The 23693-nt window shown below is 42.5% G+C and overlaps 1 protein-coding gene across 2 annotated transcripts; it reads right to left on the reverse strand.

Moving 5' to 3' along the window:
• Positions 1 to 2683: 2683 nt before the first annotated feature.
• Positions 2684 to 12229, reverse strand: LOC120747133 (C-Jun-amino-terminal kinase-interacting protein 4-like). 2 transcript variants are annotated; one of them, XR_005699049.1, is made up of 3 exons: positions 11743 to 12229; positions 7097 to 8606; positions 2684 to 2887 (listed from the first exon to the last, which is right to left on the reverse strand). XR_005699049.1 is itself a non-coding variant. In XM_040052788.1 (2 exons), the coding sequence occupies exons 1-2, from the start codon at positions 12040 to 12042 to the stop codon at positions 8364 to 8366; spliced, it is 543 nt and encodes a 180-aa protein (XP_039908722.1). In that variant the 5' UTR covers positions 12043 to 12229; the 3' UTR covers positions 5711 to 8363. The 2 variants fall into 2 exon arrangements, 1 of the variants encoding a protein (XP_039908722.1); XM_040052788.1 differs by lacking the exon at positions 2684 to 2887 and having other exon boundaries at positions 5711 to 8606.
• Positions 12230 to 23693: the final 11464 nt, after the last annotated feature.

Consider the following 23693-nt stretch of genomic DNA (forward strand, 5'->3'; position numbering starts at 1 on the left):
CCTCCGACCTGGTCTCGGAGACGGCTGGGGGACCTGTAAGACATATTCGACAACAGTATCGCCTTCCCCATCACCTCAGAGGCTTTGTTATGGACACACAGGTTGCTGAGGGCAGCTAACCACTCAGGTGGGAGCTGTGCGGCATGTTGGGAGCAGCTAGTTGTCTCCCATCATGTCTCGGGAGCACGTGTTGCCAGTTAAGATGTAAAACTGCGTATCTGCATTTGGTTTTGCTACGTAAATTTTATGACCGTTCCTGTTGATATTCCATTGTAAATTCACTGATAGTTGTTGTTTTGATGGGGGAAGATATTGCACCGTGAATGAGTTCATGTGTGGGGTTGTTGACCCTCTGGGCACAGTGTAGACTGCGTGAACTGAGTGTAGCTGTGGCTAATGAGAAAAGATGATGGGAAAACAGTGATGGGAATTCCGGCTCTTTTTAGCGAACCGGCTCTTTCGGCTCGCCTCACTAAAAAGAGCAGTTTCTTTCGGCTCCCAACCGGCTCTTCAGGTTGTTTTGCTGCTTTAATTCATTTATTATCAACAACAATATAAAATTATGCACAAAAGGAATTACTAATGTAAAAAAAAACGTGGTTTTATTTATATATGTTTTTATATAAATCTATACGGTGGCCCCTAGAGACAAAGCAGAGAGAGAAAGAGAGCCAGGGACAACAACAAGAGACAACACTGTCACATTAGAAAAGTATAGTAATCATCCACAATTATTTTCAGTTGTGGATGATAAAGGATTCAGAAAGTTTATTCATGCAGTGAATTCTATGTATGCAATTCCGAGCAGGAAAACACTCCAGGCTTATATGACAGAGAATGTGCATCTTCTATTTGTTTTGCATATTTTAATTTATATTTAATTGTGTTGTGGTTTGCAGTGTGTGGGTTACAGGGCTTGTGAAATCCTGCCTTTCTTCCTTACTCCCACTCATCTCTGCTATCATCCACTCTTCACTCACCACCGGTATCGTTCCCTCCTTATTCAAGATCGCTTCAGTCACTCCCATACTGAAAAAACCCTCTTTAGACCCTAACAACTTTAACAACCTCCGTCCGATTTCAAATCTACCTGTTGTGTCTGTCTTCCCACAAGCCCCGCTAGTTTAGAGACTGTCAAAGAATAATGTTTAAATGTTTTTATGCTTTGCTTCGATACTGATAATGTTCATATTTTCACTGTGCAGCTCAGCTTGATAAACGTGAAACTGCAAGCCGCGTGTGCCATGTGATAAGGCCACAAGATCAGCACAAAAATATACATCTTCAGAAGCTGATAGGAGCTAGAGCTGGGCGATATATCGAGTTTTTAAAAAATATCGATATATTTTTATACGAGATATAAGATGTGACAATATCTTTTATATCGATATAGTCTATGTTACGTTATAACTATACTTGTGGAGCCGCAAGTTTGCCTCTCTTTCGTCAACTTTTGTCTTTACGCAACGTTACTCGGCCTCGCCTCTCCTTCACTGAACACAACTCCCCCTCCTCCCCCATCGCTTCACCTGCAGGAAGCGACAAGATGAACACGGCAAATCTCCGTTAACGAGTTACTGCGCATCGACCCGTGCGTGGGGCTGGACGCCGTCAACGTGTTAGCTAGCTAACCACGCTACCGAGCTAACCACGCTAACGCCATGCAGCCCAGAGGCGCTGCACAGCCTAAAATCCTTGCATTTTCTCAAAAGTTGACAGCGCGCCTTATGTATGAATTCTGGTTGTGCTTGATGGCCGCGAACCGATTTTATGTGGTACACAGCGCTCAGCAATCTGTCAAAAAATGTTTTAGTACGACTTTGGTAAGCTACGGTGCTGCACCGCTTGATGGATTGTCAGAGCATTACGGCTACCGAGGAGCCTCGCGGAGTGATACGTACTGTGCTTCAACGTAATATTACCTTACTGTGTATAAGGACCATAAATGGCACCTGTTAAGAGACGTGGTTACGAAGAGGATTTCAAACTCAATGCTGTCAGTCACACAGTAGAAGTTGGGAACAGAGCAGCTGTGAAATCTGTCTTTGTTATTATGCTCAGCGTCTTTTAGTTTACATTTTGACTCCACAATTGTGAGCTTTTTGTTATGCACAAAAACAACATTGTTTTCTTTTATTTATGGAGCATTATTATTTAATAAATGCTCATAATTTATTTTTGAGTAAATTTTATGTACATCTATGCTCTATGTTAATAAAAGTGCCTGTGTGACATCTGGGACACAGCTTTGACTAAGAACTCTCTTTTTGTTCTTACTTTATGGCTTTAAAAAAAAAAAAAATCGAGATATATATCTTATATCGTCGTCTAGGTAAAAAATATCGAGATATGAATTTTGGGTCATATCGCCCAGCCCTAATAGGAGCTTCACCGCACCCACACATCTGCAGAAGTTGACTCGCATTATCTTTATTATTCTTAGAAACTGACTTGCTGCACACACACATACACACGAACATGAAAAACAGAAACTGCTAACTATGCTTTAAATAAAGGAAACGCCTGCAACTGAGTGTGAGTCTCTCTGTTGAGCTCTCACCCGTGCACGTTAAAAATCTCTCCAAGTGTCTAAGTGTTGTTTCTTCACCTGAGTGTTTGATAATTGTTGATATCCTTGACAGAGACTTATTCATCATGAAGAAAACAAGACAGTCAGCGATCGATCGATTTACTTGCAAGGGAGGCCTCGTCGGTGTCTACCACAAAATGACCCCAAATCCGGCCTCCGCTTGCTGCCTTTTATTGGGAAAACAGTTCCACACAATACACATCACAGCAAAAGCACCTCCCACCGTAAAACCCCCCAAATGGTTCTAAGACAAGGCACTATGTGTGTGTATGTGTGTATGCATGTGAGAATGTGTGTCTCTCTGTGTGCGTGACTTCCAACCGTTTCTAACAACATCCTTAGTCATAAAATGGTAATCTCCCCCCTAGGATGTCTGCTGTGCTGAAGATGATCTCTGATCCTCCTGAAGCCTCTCTCCTGGCCTCAGCTTCCACGTTGTGGATGATCCCCTCAGACACTCCTTCTCGTCATGGCACCTCACAACATCTGCAAATTAAAAAAATGACACTCCTCTTGTGCCACACGGCTCTCGCCATGTGTCAACTCCCCAATGAGACATGTACAAGAATGTTGCACATTCTCTCTAAAACAATCTCCAGGGTTTGTCCCTTGGAGCAGCCATACTCCAAACCTGTAACCCTGTGTAAAAACATCAGTCAGTGGTTAAATGTTAAGATTTGTTTAACTCCCAGCTCCATCCGGAGCCTGTATCCTAGAATACAAAGTCTTCAAGTTAAAAGTGCCTTGCTCATAAGTGTAATAAAGTATTCAGCATCACAGAGACAAGTATCCTTGCAGGTTTATTCTAAACTCATTAAACTCCTACTTTTTTCCATAATTTGCTCCAAATCTTTGAACATCTCAACATCATTCCACATTGTAATCAGTGACTTTCCTTAAGTTTGTCACTCACCATGAGCCCAATAGTGGTCAGATAATGAGCCCCATGTAACTCTTCTGTAACCACTGCACATCTGTTCAATTGTCACTTGTCTGTCTGTGCTGAATCCTTTACAAACACTCTTAAAGGAAAACAAACATTAGCCAAACACACGGATCATCCTGGTGGTCAGGCGTCGGCCATCCAGATTCCAGAGGTACTGTAAAAGGTCATAAAGTTAACACTGCTGTAAAAAGAAGCAACACTGGTTTGAAACACAGTATCACAGTGTATTCACTTTTCCCCTGTAACATTCACATGTTCTCCAACATTTTCTCAACAACACAGTGTAATTTCATCACCAACATATAGCCTGTAACCAGTTTCCTTCACACAAAATCTCAGTAATCCTGTGGTAGAAAAACATTAAGTTGTGTCCTGCTGTAAATCACATGATCAAATCACAGGATTAACCATCTGCTGTTGAAAAGAAATGTAAATGTTAGCGCTGCGCAGGTGTATACACTCTTTCTCACAGTGATCTCTGTGAGCAACACAAGCCCATAAATAACACACCCTTGGTAAATTCAAAAATCCAGAAAATTTACAACTAAAAAGGTTAAATTTGCAGAGTTCACATAGTCATGTGACCCAAGTTTCCTCCTGTGGTCGCCTCCTGTTCCTGCAACAAGAAGACACACACAGAGATACATCCACACCTTTGTCAGGTGGGGGTTAACTTCACACAATGGTGTTAAGTCAGTCAGTCTTGTCAGCTTTTGTCAGTCAGTCAGTTCCCCATTTTTTATTTTCACTCATTTTTCATTCAGTCATTCATTCTTTCTTTGCTGATAGTGGAAATTATTGTCGCATTTCATTTCCACCCTCAGCAAAATGATGACATTTCAAAAAGAAAAAGAATTTAGACTGGATTATCTCGCTGAATCCTTTTGGACAGGGACTTGTTTCCTTAATTGTCCCAATAAGTGGCTTTCTCCTGAGCCCATTTTAATTTTGGAGAAACTCACTTGCAACCGTTCGCAACAACATGTTGTGTAGTTCTTCCTATTCAAATGTTCGGATCTGCTTAGATGACAGAAAAATGATCAAACAAAACTTTTAGTGCACTGTGAAAGTAACAAAATAAAAAGAATAAAAGAAAGGAAAGGAAAGGAAAGACAGGCCTTGTTAAATCATGACACGTGTTCTTCATTTCAGGGGGATAAATCATACCAAACCTAATTGGCAGGCTCAACTTAGTAACAAAAGACAAATCAACAGCTAGTTTAATCTCAAACATTCATCCAATCAGCCACACCACACACAACATACAGCATAACCCTGTTGTCTTATTAGATATGAGTTTAATCCCCAGGTCTGTGCTTTTCACTCATTTAGGTCACAGACCTATTTTATTCAGTTTTCCTTCTTTCCCCGTCATCACAAAATATGTGACATGTTGACATGTACTTCACAAAACAAGTTTGTTCTGACGTATTCAAAGGTGTGTATCTGGGTGCAGGATTCACCCGCACATCAAAACTAGGAAACTCAGTGTTTTAGAGTCTCCACTCTAACAGGCTCCAACACATCTCATTCACTTGTGCTAGAATTCAGTCACCTTTCCTTAATCTAATAATGATCAACTAATTTGCATATCAGCTATTAACCCACCAAGTTGACAGGACAACAGAAATGCATGTTCAAAATATTATCACAAAAATAGAATTTCCCTCATACAGTAAATTACTTGTGCTGCATCAATCAAGCAGAAAGCATCTCCCAATTTACTATATTAACAACTAAATTTATTGTCTGATCACTGGTTGGTCAAACCAGAATCTTTTTTTCCCACAAAAGTTAAAATGTTGTCCTGTAACCTAGAGAGTTAATTGTCAGCATTGGACAAATTCAGCATTTGATAACAAGTTGATTTTCATTACACGTGTGTGTTATTAAGCAGGTTTAATCGATATCTGTGGAGCTGCATATCCAGCAGGGCATGTTCTTAAAGCTGCCTTTCCTACACATTTCTCTGCTATTATTTGATCATTTCTTAACTACTTTGCTATGAGTCCACTGGTCTTTGCATCACTTTTCATCACACTAAGTGACTTGGACAAGATGACAAACAGAATCTCATGCTTAAGATGCTGTCTAACCTTCATGAACTCTCTTGTGTCTGTAAGTGTTAGTATGGTTAATACATTTTCTGTTTGTGTGAGTTTTAAGTACCTCTCTCAATACGTTTTCATTATTCTCATCACTGCTTGAACAACACGCATCTCTCTCTGTTTTTTTTTTTTAAATAACTGTTCTTTCTCAAAAACAGAAAGTGGGATTGCAGTTGTTTCAGGCTGAGAAACACCAAACACTCTTCATGTTATCAGTCATATTTCATCAACACAAATATTTTCTTTCTTTGTGTCCACTGGGCAGGTGACCTGCAGAATCATGTCTGCCCCAGCTGGAGATCTTTTCACTCACATACTTTTACACCTCTCTGCAACCCACACATACCATGACGTCAGACACGATCACCTGCTTTTCTCCAAAACAAAAACATGATGCTGATGTTACAGAAGTCTCACACACATGAATCAGGATGCAGAAAAGCTGTTGCCCATATGAGGTGCGAGGAAGAAACTGAACTCACGGATAGCTGCATGTTCGAGATATCATAGCTCTGTTTCCCTCCCCTCTGATACGTTCAACCAGCTCCTGCTCTGAACATGTGTAGCTTGCGCATCAGCTTAGAAGCGACTGCATACAAAACGACAATCAGACTCACTCACACAGACCACGTTTGGCCCGCACATGCACACAAAATAGGCCTACCACTTGCGTCTACACGCACAGTTTGCGCACTCTCTGTTGAAAGCTCTCAAACGCCCCTTATGGCGGAGAATTCAACCATCGGACACTCTCCTACCGCCCCAAATGGCGGAGATTCCGAACTCTCCTCACGGCGGAGTCACCGAACCTAGGTAGTCTCTACGCTCCACACGGTGGAGAAGCCTGCATCTCTCTCACGCGGCTAGCACGCTCCCGTACCTGCGTTCAACGCACGGCACGTAGCCGCTCTCTAAGGCCTTCTGTACTCACTGTTCGTGTTGTTTCCGTTCACAGGAAGAGTCTCTGGATCCCGTCAATTGTCATCCATCCCGAGGGGAGTTCAGATGCAAACTGTCCGGCCTGGTGACAAAGTTAAGCTCCAGGTCTTTCAACAGGCGTCCCAGACGTTGACTGCTAGCAGACTTCGGCGGCATCATCTCCCTCTCCTCGGTGGATGCGATGTGTTGGGATCCGGCTTGAAGGACCAAATAAATGTTGGGTCTGTGTTCCCACAAGCCCCGCTAGTTTAGAGACTTATTCATCATGAAGAAAACAAGACAGTCAGCGATCGATCGATCGATTTACTTGCAAGGGAGGCCTCGTCGGTGTCTACCACAAAATGACGCCAAATCCGGCCTCCGCTTGCTGCCTTTTATCCTTTTATTGGGAAAACAGTTCAACACAATACACATCACAGCAAAAGCACCTCCCACCGTAAAACCCCCCAAATGGTTCTAAGACAAGGCACTATGTGTGTGTATGTGTAAACATCTGTATGCATGTGCACGAACGTGTGTGTGTGTATGTGTGTGTGTGTGTTGTTTTATAAAGTAATCACTGGGTGGAGAAGAAGCTGAATGTAAGGCCATAAGCCTGACTGGATTTATGAGTCATTTAGCCTAAAATCCTGAAATGCATACCAAATGAACAGTTTACATGTCAAAAAGCAAACAGCATCATCCACTGTGAAGCTCTACACTCAAAAAACGTTTTGGCCGAAATGCTCATTTTAACTAACTTAATTTTGTTACATATGAACAATTTAAAAGGTTAAATTTAACAAATCTGGTCTGATTAAATTTGCTTGATTGCTATACATTCAGTTTATACCAAGCACATTCTTCTTAGTGATTCCATATTAATGTTGAATTATTTGAATAGGTAAACCTTTGATTTTATTTGTTTCAGCTGCTTTTATTCAAAATATTGCTTCATGTTGACTGAAAGTTAAAAATCTTTTTTTAAGTATAAAGCATGACTTGTTTAAAACTTCCTCATCAGGCTGTTACTCTGCTGGATGCTTTATTAATCAATTAAATCTGAATTCCCCAAACTCAGCTCCAATCTCTTAATTATTGATCTTTTCCGTGTCAGGCCAGTAAACTAAAGCACTAACATTATCTAAGCTATACTGCTGTTGCCTAACTTCTTGCTGCAACTGCGGCCGTTTAACTCAGTGGACTCGGATTTAAAGCACCTTGATGAATGAATGATTTACCATTTACTGGGAGTGGCAGCAAATTAGCTGAACCTACTGAGCAGGAATCATTCTCTCAAACAGCAATCACAACAAAGCAATAACCGATAAATAATTCACTTTTGATTTTCCACATCACACCAGCCACTGGGATACTTATGTTTGCCTTGTTAAAGCTTCTGCTGTAAGTCAGATTCGGAAAGAAATTCCTGTTTTCTTCCCGCTCGCAGCTTTGTGTGAATGAATGATTTGCTTTAACCAGCCAGCTGCTTAGTCACCAGATACTGGACCAGTCATTGTGTGAATCCCCTCTTTTTTTCTGACAAGACAGAATGTATGAACCAATCGCTTCCCCTCTACCGCTTAATCCACCCATAAGATGGGCGGGTAATGTACTGCCGCATTAGGAGGATGGGAATAACAGAAATCCTTTAATCCCATTACTGTTACCCCCGCAAAGATGAAGAAAGAGAGCGTGAGAGTCTGCATAGTTAATGTGTGCATACATATCAAGCCATGAGAGGAAGGAGATAGTAAGGGAGTGAAAAATAGACTAACTGCAGGAACTGAAACAGACAGAATTATTTATAATAGCGATGAGATTTCATCTCAGCGCATGGATGCTGACAGACATGGAAGTTTTTTTTGAAAGCACGTACACAATAATATAAGCGCATGTGCATGAATGTGTGTTTTTGCTCACTCTGGTCTGCATAGTTCTTGATTTTGAGCTCCAGTTGGCGGGAGTGGGACTCCATCCGGTCCACATGGCTCTGCAGGTCCTTCTTCTCCTGCTCATGAGTGTCTTCAAATTCGATGAACTTCTACACACACACACAAACAGTTTTGTTGGACTCACTGACACTTAATGCAAAACATAACAAAGCTGGTTTGTCAGCAGTCTGATCTTGTTTGATGCTTGTTTTGCAATACGAAAAAAAAAAGACACCGTTCCTAAATTTGGGCGTTCTATTTTTACATGACAGTAATGAAACCAAATGAGGAATTCTGCCCCACTGCAAAATGCATGTTTGAAATAGTAATTTGGTCACTGTATTTAGAATAAAAACTCTATTATAAATACAATTTAGTTGTTTTACAGTATTAACATTTAGGAAAACTGATGTGACGCGTACAAATATAACTGTGGCTTCTGAAAATGAAGGACATATCTCTGGATCCCTAAAAGTATTAATGGTCCTACGACTGTGACAGATTATCAAATGTGTCTTGAGTCTGATCTGCAGTGCCGCTTCCTCCCAGTTTCCTTATAGGCCGGCCTCTGAAAATGCACTTTTGTTTATGTGTGTGTATCAATGTCCACATCCTGTCCAGCTTAGCAAGCCAAGGCCCTGACGTGGCTCTCTTCCTTCCTGTGGGCACAGGAATCTTACCCTACTTTGATGTACAAGCAGATGCAGGAAACTTCCTTGCAAAGACATAAATCTCTAATTTAGTTTATACTCAGTGATCGACCCAAATGGCACTCTTTTTCATCAGTAGCAGCCTGCTTGCCGTGGTTTTAAGGGAGTCGCTACTGTGTTTTTGAAGGTATGAATTACATAGAAGTGAAATTTAAGGTAATTACTATGGATCTTAAACTGGAAATCTACTAGTAAATTAAAATTAAATAAAAGTAAAAGAAAGTGGTAGAAATATGAGGAATCATGAAAAGTTTCAAGCATGAACATTTGCTGACATTCTCAGTCTTCCATATTAGCAGTACAGTAGTACCATAGAAGGCCTGTTTCTTCCAGGATTATTCCTGTAAAAAGGAAGTTTTTCCTTCCCACTGTCGCCAAGTGCTTGCTCAAAAGGCATTAATTTCATTGTCAGGGTTTACTCTGTATTATTGTCCAGTCTTTACATTACATCAACACCAGAACTCCAGAAACAACCAATAAAATTTGTTTAGTTAATACTGCCCAGGGATGGCAGAAGGAGCTAGTAACTAATAAGGAATAATAGAAATAATCAGTCACGCTGGACCTAAGATAAAGCAGTAACTATGTGTGAGACAATTAAAACACCAGCTTCCTGTTTGTGAAGATATGATAGAAAGTATTCCCGCAGCAAACAACATCAACAGTGCAGATCAGACACACCCAAGAAATTTAAAGATGATGCAAATAAGTTTTAACGGGCTGAACTGCTGCCTTAGATGTAATTAAAGTTAAAGATATTCTCACAGCCGTCTGCTTTATTCTGCTTCATTTTTCAAGAATATCTTCAATTTAAATCAGAGTTTAGTGGAAACAGGCTCGCAAACACATCACAGCAGACAGGAATGTGCTGCTATCCTTTTTTACCTGTTATGAAACAGTGAAGGAGCGGGTAAAAGGTGTCATTAAAAACGACTTCCAAAAACAGAAATGTCCCACCCTTCATCGGTCTGATAAAATGGGTGGGAAGGAGGTCAGTCTGTTGACACTGAAACCCAAGACAAAAACAAAAGAAAAGCAGAAATGAAAGCTGAAGGATGTTCCCCTCTTCTCACAAAGGATCACATGACCTGGAAGTAACACTGTGCCTTCCCAGGAGGCTCAGCGTACCCCTGCTCACTCCTCCTCGGGGCTTTAGATAAAGAGTCCTACCCAGGAAACCGGCTTATTGTTTCTGTGTCTATTTAAAACACATTATACTGCAAAACAATGCAGGATACAGCAGTATTGTCACTGTGTATACGAGTGTTTGTGGCTGCTGTGACCAAGGTGCAGCATCACCCACTGGATGGAGGTTCCACAGCATACCAGGCTGCTTTTCCACTGCCCCTGAGCCACAGAGGCCAGCTGTGACAGAAGGTCCGAGTCACATCGCTTCACCCTTCATATTGAGGGCTCAGGGCAGATTGACCACACACAAACACTAACACCCTGCCAGAAACACGAAATCCAGGGCTCCACTTTTGCTGCCAATGTGCACCCACTCAGATATCACATCCTAAACTTTAGAAGCTGTGTCTTCATAGGCATGGGCCTACAACGTAAGTAATTATTGCACAACAACAGTGTTATAACCTGACAGCTTTGGAAGATGTGAACATTCCCCAGCTGTGAGAGTCTGTTATAAATAATGAGATCCGAGAGCATTACAGGAAATGTAGGTTGCAGGTGTTTTCCAGCTCTAAATAAAAACTTTTAAGTTTGGAAGGACTGTAATGTCAATTTAGACTTTATTTTTTGTCTCTTACAAATTACCCAAACTTACCCAAAAGTATGTTTATAGCTAAATTACTGGAAATCTCCTTTAAGTAATATAAATGTATATTTCTGATATTTTCCAGGTGTTAGATATCTGAACTGTGGTCATCTATCTGTGCACACAGTATTTTCTGCATATGAAGATAAGAGCTTAAAGAATTAACACTGTTGTGCAGGATGTTTGGCTTTGCACATGCATGAATGATGGAAATTATGCTGTTTAGTGATGTAAACATCACTAAGAGTAGTTTGGTTAAAGCTGTGGTGGGATTTTCTGTGACATTTTATGCCTCACTGTTATTCCACAAGCTCCATTCTCTTCACACTGATGTGTTTTATAAACGTCATATATGTATTTTACAGTTACAGTGATGGCCCAAAACGCTGAGTCACTTCACCTGCTGTTTCTGACTTCACTATCTGATGCAATAGGACATCATATGTGCATTTGCCAGGGATGTGGCTTTGATGCGTTGTTTCATAGATAGACACAGTTATATGACAGATCATCCCGCTAGAAAACAGAGCCAACAAGGAGACAGGGCCATTTCAGTGAGCCGTTAGCATGACTCTGCCTTGTTTACATCCCCACTGAACACCATGGATGCTGCCAGGCCACGTGTATAGGTTAATTCATCGCTCAGGGATGCTGGGAGGAGAAAGCACCTGAGGCAGGCTTCATTACCCTCCTTTAAGAAAAAAAAAAGGATGCTGAATGTTGATATTTTCCTTCCCCCTCTCTTAGATCCATTCAGCTCACCTCCTCTGCGTGTTTCCTCAGCGCTTTCTCCCGCTCGTACTGGGTGATGAGCTGCTCGTTGTCCTCCTTCAGCAGCTCCAGCTCCACTTCGTGCTCCTGGTTCTCCGCGAACACGGAGTCCAGGTTCTCCAGCACGGCCACCACAAGCGGCATCAGCTCTTTCACCACGTCCTCATCGTATTTACCGATAAGCCTCTCGAACTCGCGGTAAATTGAGTTGGCCAGGCCCGACACCCGCTCAGACATCATCACTGATGTCCCCGGGTCGTCCTGGTACACAACTCCGTCTTCCAGCTCCATTTTTAGTCCTCTTCCTTTCAACTAACAGGACCAGTTTTTTCTCCGCCTTACCCCGCCACTATGAACGCCCGTGTTCCTTAAATAAAGACAGCTTTTCTTTAATCAAACGGACACATTGAGAACAGCGCACGAATGTACTATTACGATGCAAGACAGGCTACGTGGATTTCTTCCTATTTTTCCTCGCTTGTCCCGTGCTGCGTTCAAATGCTCCCCCGAAGCTCCCAAATTCCTCAATCACCATGAGAACAAAACCACAAGGATCAGTTTCCAGCCCTTGAAGACCCAGAAGTAGCGAAAGATACTGTTTATCTTATGAAAATATAGCACAAACAATATTATATCGGCACACAGCGCTGTATTTTTTCACATTAAATGTAAACAACAGAATGTTTTTTTCCTGTAGCTGATTGAATTTAGAAATGTATACGTACTGTTACACTGCACGATAATGACACGTTTATCTTTAACATGGAATGAGACACACAAATCCAGGCATTTTATTTCGTCCAATAGAACCTGTAATTCCAACAATTCTCATGGTACATGAAGCAACTATCCAACAGCTGAGTTGTTGACCAGACATATCACGTGATGACGTCACATCATGTTACCGGCATAAAATTGTTGGCAGTTTTATGGAGAAAAAATCACCTCGAAAGTTTCCTAAATAATATGGTAAAAAATAAAATAAAATAAAATAAAATAAAATAAACTGAGATTTAAAAAATGTGTAAGGGGATTTGTGCGCAACTTTTTAGAAGTCACCAGTAAAAAATAAAAATATATATTATAAGATTCTCCAACTGTGCATTAATAAAATAAAAAACATAGGTCTGCCTATATAAATGTCTACATAAAGATAAAAGATGAGTGGCCTACCAAGCAAACTGCTATGGAAAGGAATTTTCCACAAAAGTGTTACAAATGCCAGGGCTCTAGACTAAGTTTTTGCCAGGGTTGCACTGGTGCGCCTAACTGTTTTTCTTAGGTCCACCAGCACAAAAGTTACATCATCTCCGCCTCCTCTGATGACCTGTTTGATGCTGCCAACGAAAGGCACTGGAGAGAGGGGACACTAGAGCAGTGTCCAGCAGCATATAATGTGTTTTCTGAATACACTGTTCTTTTTCAGCGTTCAGAGGTTGGTGGCTCTGTGTCAGAGCACTGGCTATGAATTTCAAACAGATCAGGTCTTAACTTAATGAAAAAGTTATCAATTAGTGAATGAAGCTGACTCTTTGAAGTGAACGGCGCCAGCCGGTGTTTTTTTTTTCTTTCTTTCTTTCTCTCACCCTCTCTCTCACCCTTTTTTTTCGCTTCACTCGGCATGTGAGCCTTGTGGTTGCGCTGAGCAGAGGGGGGAGGGGCGGTAGTTACACTCCAGTAGCACATCACAGGAACAGAGCGGGAGAGAGAGAGAGAGAGCCAGGGACAACAAGAGACAAAATCGTCACATTAGAAAGGTATAATAATAATAATAATAATAATAATAATAATAATAATAATAATAATGAATTTTATTTATACAGCGCCTTTCAAGACACCCAAGGACACTGTACAATAGATAAAAACACATAATAGAACAATGACACAATGAAGAACAATAAAACAAAAGCACAAGGTAAGGTATGGAGGTGCGAGGTTATGAATGGCCTTGAAGGTGAGCAGAAGAAGTTTGTATATTATCCAGAATTTCACTGGGAGCCAGTGAAGTTCCTGAAGAACAGGGGTGATGTGCTGGTAGGAGGGGGTTCTGGTGATAATGTGAGCAGCAGTGTTCTGAACCAGTTGAAGCTTATGGAGGGATATTTGGGGGAGACCACGCAAAAGAGAATTGCAGTAGTCAATACGGGGGGTAACAAGACTGTGGACAAGAATGGACGTAGACTGGGTGGAAAGAGAAGGACGTAATCTCTTAATGTTGCGTAGATCAGCGGTCCCCAACCCCCGGGCCTCGGATCGGTACCGGGCCGTGAGTCGTTTGGTACCGGGCCGCGAGAGTTGAGGCTCAGGTGTGAAATGTATGGTTTTCAGGGTTTTTATCGGTTTTCAGCGTTATTTTGTTATCGTTTTTATCGTTAACTCGGTTTTCCTGGGTCTTTTCATGTGTGTTATGAATAAATCTTCTTTTTTTCGGTACCGGTACTAGTTTTATTTTGTTGTATTTATCCACGACACCTTAAAGGCCGGTCCGTGAAAATATTGTCGGGCATAAACCGGTCCGTGGCGCAAAAAAGGTTGGGGACCGCTGGCGTAGATGGAAATAGGCAGAACGGGTGAGATTATTGATGTGAGATTTATAGGAAAGTGAACTGTCTAGGATGACACTGATGAAACTGTGGAGTTATCAATAGTGAATGAGAAATGGTTTGCCTTCAAAGGGTTGGATTTGGTGCCAATAAGGAGGATTTCAGTTTTATCCTTATTGAGCTTAAGAAAATTAGAGCTAAACCAGGATTTTAATTCGGATAGACATTCTGTAAGGGAAGAAGGTGGGAGGGATGAATCAGGTCTGCAGGAGGGATATAACTGGGTGTCATCAGCAAAACAGTGAAAGTGAAGATCAAGTTTGCGGAAAATGGTACCTAGAGGGAGGATGTAAATTATGAAGAGAAGAGGGCCTAAGACTGAACCTTGGGGTACACCAGAAGTGACCGGGAATAGACGAGAGTGGAATGATTTCATTTGAACAAACTGGGAGCGGTCAAGGAGATATGATTGAAACCAGGCTAGGGGTGTGTCAGAGATGCCAAGAGAGGAAAGTCTGGTAAGAAGGACAGCGTGAGAGATGGTGTCGAAGGCTGAGCTCAGATCCAAAAGAACGAGAATGGTGAGAAGACCAGAGTCAGCTCCGATTAGAAGATCATTAGTGACTTTAAATCATAGGTGTCCAAACTTTTTTGACAGAGGGCCACATACATAAAAACATAGGAGGGGCTGGGCCACTTACTAGAAATTAGGTATATAACCTTAACTTTAGTGTATTAAAGTTAGAAAAATCACTTAAAAGTGGTCGAATATGTTATATTGTTGAATATAATTAAAGACAAAACTGCCTTCATCACAGCTTTCCATAAATGGATCTTTATTGATTTATTCAGAAAAAGCTTTGATAGCTCATTCTCAGAACAGCAGCCTCAGATTTCTTCTTAGACAGAAGATTTACAGCACAGAGAAAAAACAATAAAGGGGAAAATGGGACGGGTACATTTCAAGTTTGTTATTTAAGTTATTAGGCTTAGCAACACACCTATTAACGTTCGTTTGAAACCGTTATCAACATTAACAGACTGAACTGGACTTAATAACAGGAGTGCATATAATTTTAGTAAATTATTCTGGTGAGTATCAGCTGCACTGGGTATGTAAATCGGGCCATCCAGCTGCGGTGCTGATCGTACGCCACTTGTGCCAAAAATCCAGACAAATGTCACTTGATCAAGGAGCAGATCTGCCTCAGATGAGATCAGCTGACTTTGCGTGTGCGTGTACTCTGTGTGTTAACAAGAAAAACGCATATAAGAAAGTGGTGCGCAAAAGCAGGGTAGTGACAGAATTTATGCGCATTATTGATATTTGAAGCATGTGTACCTGCACATTAACACACGGGTACTGTGGAATATATTTTTTACTCACCTAATGTGCTCGTCAAGGGCGTAGATTTGGTTTTGGCATTGGTGGGGACGGATGATTCAACCACCGAACCCTGCCCTGTTTCTTTTTTTTCCCTTTTCGTCTTTGCTTCTTGATAAAAAAAAATAAAAAAAAAGGAGAAATATACTTGCCTACATATGCTATTCTACGTGCTTTTAAACCATTTAAAATTACAATTCATAGTTTTATATGTGAATTATATAATGTTAAGTTACTATTAAACAAATGACTGACTAAGTATTTTAGACTTTAGTTTACTTCAACCATATTCCATATAAATCAGATATCATACAAAAATAAAAATAGCTTAAAATACAGTCATGACAATAAAAGAATATGACTTTAAGGACTTAACAACATTACTTCAGTTATACTACACCAACATCTCTTATACATTAGGGAACACTGAATGACCTGGTGGTTTTTGTCCATAAAACTACTCATCTAAGATGACCACAAAGTAAAAGATCTCTCAGCAAAATTATGCACCATTTTAGGCACTATTGCCCCTATCAAGTCAGTGAGCTGGGATGTTTTACTCTAAACATGAACTACTGTTACAGCAACAGACATGGACTACTGGTGTCTCACACAACAACTCAATGTCTACTATGCGAAGGAGCCAAACGCATGCCTGCTCCTCTTATTAACTGAGATAAACTGCTGGCATATTTGTTTTACATCTATACTGTCCTGTCTCTCCTGGTGGACATGGTAACACGTTATTCATGGTTACATACAATTTTAGACTGATGTGGGCCAAAGCCTAAAACAATGTGCCGGGAGTTTGCTGTTCTCTCCGGTTCAGATATTTGAAGTTTGCACAGCTACATTCTCGCCTGAAAAATTTTTAAAAGTTTATTTTGCAACCCAGAAAGAGTAATAAGAGGGGCACTGAAATTCGGGATTGTCGGGAGGGTTGGCATGTATTGCCTTGCATAGCCTGTAATGTTATTATGATGGACAGATTTTATGAGTGAACTTGACTTTAAGTGACTTACAGGTTTCTTTGAAAAATACTTTCTTATATCCAGGTTCTTTTTGCTGCCATCCTCCTCCTTGCAGGTCCTCGCAGCGCAGGACGAGAATGGTGCTAAAACTAAACAGAGCTCCCTGAAAGGCACAGCCAGTCACATTGGCCATATTTGTCACATGATATAGGACTCCAGTACAGAACGTAATTTAGTTTAATTTAGTTTGGTCCCGCCTTCACTGTTGTGATTGGTGTGGGGGTAGGGACAGGCTTAGGGCGTCGGGGGGTTCCCCAGGAGCATCTTCCTTGGAGGGCTCAACCCGGGGTAGCGGTCATGGCCAATTAGTGGCTCTGTTGGCTCTTAGGTGACGGTTTCCTCGTGGCTGCGTGCAGCAGGGCTAGGGGAGGGTCTGTGCTGACGGACGTGGGTTACTGACCTGGTAGCCTGGCTGCCCCTGGGTGGGTCCCGGACGGGCGTAAGGTTCTGGGGGCGCTCCGTCTCTGGGCTGGGGCCCTGGCCGGGCCTCGGGGGTTTGGGTCCTGGTTGGTGTGTTGCCGGGGTTGTGGGTGGGTGGGTGTATGGGTGTATGGGTGCCCAGCCCTGGCGCAGGGTGCCGTCGGTGCATCGAGCCACCTGGGAGGCTCTTCAACTGGTGGGGGAGGTTGTCACATCTTGCAGGAGCTTTCCTCTCTTCAGGAACTCTCTCTGCAGGAGGGGGAGATACAGGAGAGGTGGAGGAAGATCTCAGCCTGGGCGTCTATTGTCTTGTGTAGTCTGGAAGATGAGTGGACGATGGGGTGGGTGCAGTTTTCTCTGTGGTGGGGTCGGGTGGACTGTCCCGGGCTCTGTGGGGCCGGGCGGCGCTGCTGCACTGGGCCCCGGTCCGGATGGGCCTGGGCCCCCTTTCCCTGGCGGGTCGCGGAGTATGGGGGTGCCTACTGGGGTCAGCGGGGGAGCTGGCCCCAGGGAGGGGTCACTTGCCCCTCCCTTCCTTCCCTCCCCATCTCCAGCTGCCTCCCTCTTCCCGCTCCACCACAACCACCCACACATGCAGGGCCTTGGAGTAGGGGTGTGTCACCAGGGTGCAGAGGAGGCATCCCCCCCCCTCTGTCCCCTTCTGGCTGCCTCTGCCTCAATTTTATCCCACAACTTAGACATTCACATTACTCACACTCTCATAACACATACATATAGGATTTTGGGGGTGGGCACGCTACACGGAATCCTAATTACCATCAGGGTGTACACCTCACCCCCAGCGTCGTTGCCCACCTCTCAATTTTAAATACACGTAGACATTGAGGGCTAGCAGGAGGGGCTATGCACTTACCTGCTGCTCTCTGGCAGGTAGCTCCATGCCCTCCTCGGTTTTAAATGCACCTTAGAACACACATTCATCAACACTACATATGAGCAGGCGGAGGGAGGTTTGGAGTCTTCACACCCCCCCGTTCTCTGCGGCCTGTTGGAGCGGGGGGCCGGGAGGAGGAGTTGGCCGTCCGACTGGGGTCTGGAATGTGGGGCTTTCTGCTGCTGTGGAGTCAGGGCGGTCTGCTTCTCCCCACCGCAGGGAAAAGGGTAACACCACCTGGGTCTGGGTGCAGTTCCCCCCTCCAGGGGCAAGGGTACCTAGACCCGGTTCGTAGAGTACGCTTGGGGAGTGTGATCGTGTGTACAGCGTCTCTTTATGTCTGTCTCCACGTTAGTTGAGTGTGGAGTAATTGCCTATGAGAGCATGAGGGTGGGAATGGATGTTTGTATCTGTGTGTGCCTGTATGTCTGTGTCTATATGTCAGGTTGGGTATCAGGCGCCACCTCTCTGGGGACATCTCAGGCCCTCCAAGGTATGGAGGCCTATCTCCCCCCACCACTTCCCCTGCCGGTGGCAGACGCCCTCAGACATCGGTGCGTTGGTGGTTCTTTGTGTCCGGGGAGGGGCGTCCAGGTACACACCGGCTCACTCCTTGGCGGCCGCTTATCGGGGCCTGGAGCCTGGGGCTCGCTCGGGCCACTTCGGAGGTGGGGTGCCCCCGGCCTCTCGGCCAGGGGCTCGGTCACTCAGGCACAGGTGGCTGCCGGCGGAGCTCACGGGGCAAGTCACTGCAACCCCCCCTGGCTTCTGCTCCGCAGCTGCTGAGTTACCCCTCATCTGGGACTCTCCTCAGCTCTTTCTGGGATAGTGGCGCGGCTGCCCCTCTGTTGGTCTTCCTTGGTCTCTTGTGTTCTGGGGGCCTCTGGATGTCTGGAGTGGCCCTCCACACCCTCTAGCAGATCATTACATGAAGGAACCTTTTAAAAAACAAGCGCGTCAATGCTCACAGGTGTACACACGGGTGATCACACACACAAACTACACCCTTTTTGGCTCCTACCTCAAAGCACACTGTGCGCTGTCGATCTTACGTGCTGCACAATAATGTTTAATATTTAGCATTTACTGTCATATTCCCATATATCATTGTGATGTTGTTTATTCTATTACTCTTGTTTTCTTCTGCTTGTTTTCTTTTTTCTTTCTCAACAGGTGATCCAGGTGATCGATATATGTATTTTTTTTTTTTTGTCTGCTTATTCTGTTGGTTTTTGTTTTTTGCCCTTCTCCCCCGTCCTTCTTCTCAGCTGTTTTTCTTTCCCTCTTTCTGATGGCAAAAGAGCCAAATGGGACAGGCAAAAAAAAAAAAAAAAAAGAGAACATAATTTAACTCTTTCTGCACCGCTGGGAGACGTTGACAGATCGCTTTTTTTAAATTTCTATCAGTTTTGTTTTTCTTTACTCGAAGAGATCAAATTATTGGTGGGGACAATTCAATAATCGCTGGATATTGGTGGGGACATGTCCCTTCCGTCCATGCCAAATCTACGCCCTTGGTGCTCGTGCTCTCGTCCACTCCCCACAAAAAAATAGCAGCTGTGCGGTGTCTGTGGCATCGGTGCTCTCATCGCATGCGATGGAGTAAAAATCAAAAGCACAGCTTTATCAGACAGTTGCAGTTTAATGTTGGCTGACAAGTCTTCAGTGCGTCGCACAACTGGATTTCTGGACATGCTAACGTTGTTGAAGTCCTGCACTTTTTTCGGGCGCATTATTTCGGTGACTTTAACGAGGCAGTGTTTTATGAGGTCTCCATCTGAAAAAGGCTTGCCATGTCTTGCGATGAGTTGGGCGACCTCATAGCTGGCTATTGTAACCTTTTCCTGGACCCTTGAGCATGAAAAAAATACTGTTGCTGACCCCGCAGGAGAGCTACCATTTGCTTTAATTTCTGCTCTCGCTCAGCACCAGTGTAGGATGCATAGGCCTGATGTTTGGTTTCATAATGACGTCGTACATTATACTCTTTCATAACTGCCATAGTTTCAGTGCAGATCAAACAGACACACTTCCCCTTGAATTCTTTGAAGAAATATTCACTCTCCCACCATGTCTGAAATTTTCTGCATTCACTTTCTACCTTTTGCATCTTTGGTTCTGCCATGTTTAGTAACTTGGGGTAAATTTCTTTTGCGATTGTCCTTTTTGGTGGAGCAACTGCCTTGATCAACAGTAGCTCCCCCTGGTGTTAAAACTAAGAAGTCCAATACACTCAAGCAAAAGTTGAAGTGTGGGCCATATTCTATTCTATTTATAAAATTACTTGCGGGCCAATTAAAAATGGATTGCGGGCTGCAGTCGGCCCGCGGGCCGGAGTTTGGACACCCCTGCTTTAAGTAAAGCAGTTTCTGTACTGTGACTTGAATGAAAACCAGATTGAAATCTCTCATAGATGTTATTATTAATCAGGTGTGAATGAAGATGAATTGCAACTACTTTTTCGAGTATTTTAGAGATGAAGGGTAGTGTTAAAGTGAATTGTTAAATGTTGTCATTTTTATGCTTACCATCTCTACATTGTTTTATCTCTGTGATGAAAGGAATTCCTTTGTCCCCCTCCCCAGCCTCTCGAGGTTCTGGAGGGGCTGTAGTGTTTTATCACAAGGACATCCTTGTGAAGGGTTGTTTGATGTTTAGTAAGCTTCCTGCCCTTTTTATGGCTTCACTGTGTTGTGCATGGTGAACCAATACAGGGATTGAACCATATATTGGGTATGGGGGAATTAACATTTTCTGACTAAGGATGTTGTTAGAAACGGTTGGAAGTCACGCACACAGAGAGACACACATTCTCACACACTCACTCAAACACACACACACACACACATTCTCACATGCATACACACACACACACACACACACACACACACACACACACACACACACACACACACACACACTGAGAGCAGAATAAGCAAGGCTGTGACTGTAACTAACTACACAGTGAACTAATTGTCTTTATTGTTGGTATTCTTACTGAATTTGAGTCAAAGCAGTATAATTGAAAAGGTCTTACCTTCTCCGACGTGGTTCTGGACACAATGACTGCAATGGGGTGTGTGGGGGTATTCTGTTAGTTTCCTTACTGCTTTCACTTTCATATTCATCTATTTGTTTTCAAGTAAGCCATGTGACTTTGAAGAAGCATAGTTTTCTTGTTCACATTACTTATTGAATTACTGGCATGCAGGTTAAGTAAATGAATCACACAGGGTTAGTTTACTCAGATTTCAATTTTGTTCATTCTTGTATTTAGTCTTGTTCCAAGACGCTAGCTTTTTTATACTTTTCTTCTCTCAGTATTCCATCCTCTGGTGTCACGTTTACTGTATTTCGGTCATTCATGTCTGTGTTTTCCCTCTTTAGCTGTTACACTTTCTGTTTTACTTTAAGAGTTAGTTTTTGTTGTGTTTTGCTTTTAGTTTTGCTTTTCTTGTCTTCTGTGATGTAGTTCCTCTGTTAGCCAGAGGAAGGAAAGGACTCCTCTTTCCCTACCTGCCCTTCTGTGCGTATATATAGTCATCTTTTCCTCTTCCCCTTTGTCAGAGTGTCTGTTATGCTGTTACTTGAAGCACTTTCTGAATGTGACAAATATTATTTAAAGGTAGATCTTTTTCAAAAACCTTCTCAAACTGCAGATTTGGAGCTTAGGTCTGTTATTTGTACAACTTTACAGGCTATAGTAATCCCTAGTACTACATAGTATTAACATAGGGATATCCTGCCATGGACTGTATTATTGTTACTTCTTTGTCTAATAATGTCTAATATCCTTTGTCCACTATATCCTCTCTCCCTGCTCTGCACATGTCCAAATTGTCTCAAGGTTTTCCTAATAATAATTTGGTCTCCAAACTGCTCAATCTGGGCTATGCCTCTGATGTGCTAATTTCAAATGTTGTCAATTTTAGACACTTACTTACTTAATCCCACTGAAATGTCTACCCATCTTTAACTTTGCCAATTTCAGCTCTGACTTCGGTCTTTTTGTCAGTTCCACAATTCTGAAACCATACATCACAGCAGATCTCACTACCATTTTGCAAACCTCCTCTTTCACTAGTGGTGCTATCCTTCTGCCACAAATCACCCCTGAAACTCATCTCAGTTAATATCTTTAAGCCATACCAATATCCTAAAGGCATGAACTATAATTTCCTGCTTCTAAATTCAGATAAAACTGAGGTTATTGTACCTTAAAAATCTCCGAAACATGGTGTCTAATCAGATACTTGCTCTAGATGGCATTACCATGGCCTCCATTAACACTATTAGGAATCCTGGAGTCATTTTCACCAGAATGTGTCCTTCAATGTGCATATTAAAAAAAATGTGTAGGTCTGCTTTCTTGCATTTTCACAATATTTTGGTTTAGGCACCGTGTTTAACACCCGTTTTCATTGCCGTGCACATAAGTGGTCCGCAGGTGCGCTGTCAAAATAAAAGACGCACACCAGATAAGAAGTTGCAACGCGTGTTTGCGTACATATAATAGGCACTGTTTTTGTCCGCTAGAGTGGGATTTTCACCACATCTCTGTGCTTTCATCGTTTGTTTGAAGCCAGTTCACCTCCTGCAACCACTTTTCCGAGATTACGTGCTTCTTTTGCGGTTCGGACTCCTTTTGACATTTATTTGGAGGTGGAGGAACACCAAAGTAGGGGAGCCCGGGGATAGTTGTAACGTGGGTCAGTTGTAACACTTCCAATTTCTCCAATCAGGGCTAAGTTTCAAATGATGTGATTCATCCTGTACATGCCCAATTCAGTTCTTCTATCACATGTGAAAAATCAGCCCATTTTGTCAAAAACAGACAATTTAAGAAGAAAAAAAGTAATATGTATGCCAAAAAGTTTTTTTTTTACTTTATTTCATCTTCTAATAGCATTATCTGCTTTGCAGTTAAACTCGTCAAACTTAAATTATGTTATTTGTAATTCTATGGGATATATTCTATGTATGTCTTTAGTGCTAATGTTTTAGCCGTTGGCTGTAATGTTAGCTAGTTCATGGCTACAGGAGTCTGGGTCAGTTGTAACAGCAACAGTCTGGGTTAGTTGTAACAATAATGCAAATGTTGCAACTTACCACACTATTACTTTAACTTATATTAAACAAGTTGGGGCAATGACATCAGCAGAGAGATGTTCACTGGTCACCTTTGGATATGCGGTTAATGCCATTGGCAACACAATTCCTCCACTGTTTGTGTTCCCACGCATACATTATGCAGACCACTTTGTCAGAGATGGACCAGTAGGAAGTATTGGTAGTGGAAATAAATCAGGATGGGTGCAAGAAACAGATTTCCTCATCTTTCTGAAGCACTTTGCAAACCACACCAAGGTAAGCCATGAAAAAAAGTAATGGAATTGTGATGCTGGTGCACAAATTTTTTCAGCTTCATTGTTATGTTCAAAAGTTGGTGCAACAGTTGTAGGTTACAATGCCCACTGAGCCAATGAGGCCAAACTCAAGGAAGACCAACCAAAATTAATGAAATATTCAGTTGCAGAAAATTCCATAATTTGTCTTTTTTGGGGGGTTGGAATATGTTCAAAAGCTAGATTTCTGCATTCTGTCACACACACACACACACACACACACACACACACACACACACACACACACACACACACACACACACA

Source organism: Simochromis diagramma, unplaced genomic scaffold, assembly GCF_900408965.1.
Source record: "Simochromis diagramma unplaced genomic scaffold, fSimDia1.1 OVJJ01000321.1, whole genome shotgun sequence".
NCBI classification, from domain to species: domain Eukaryota; kingdom Metazoa; phylum Chordata; class Actinopteri; order Cichliformes; family Cichlidae; genus Simochromis; species Simochromis diagramma.

Bases quoted from the DNA above. Each gene is read 5' to 3' on its own strand.
- LOC120747133 (XM_040052788.1), bottom strand. From the start codon at position 12,042: ATGGAGCTGGAAGACGGAGTTGTGTACCAGGACGACCCGGGGACATCA. The intron at 8,607-11,742 runs GTGAGCTGAATG...GTGTGTGTGTAG, and splicing joins TGAGGAAACACGCAGAGGAG to AAGTTCATCGAATTTGAAGA.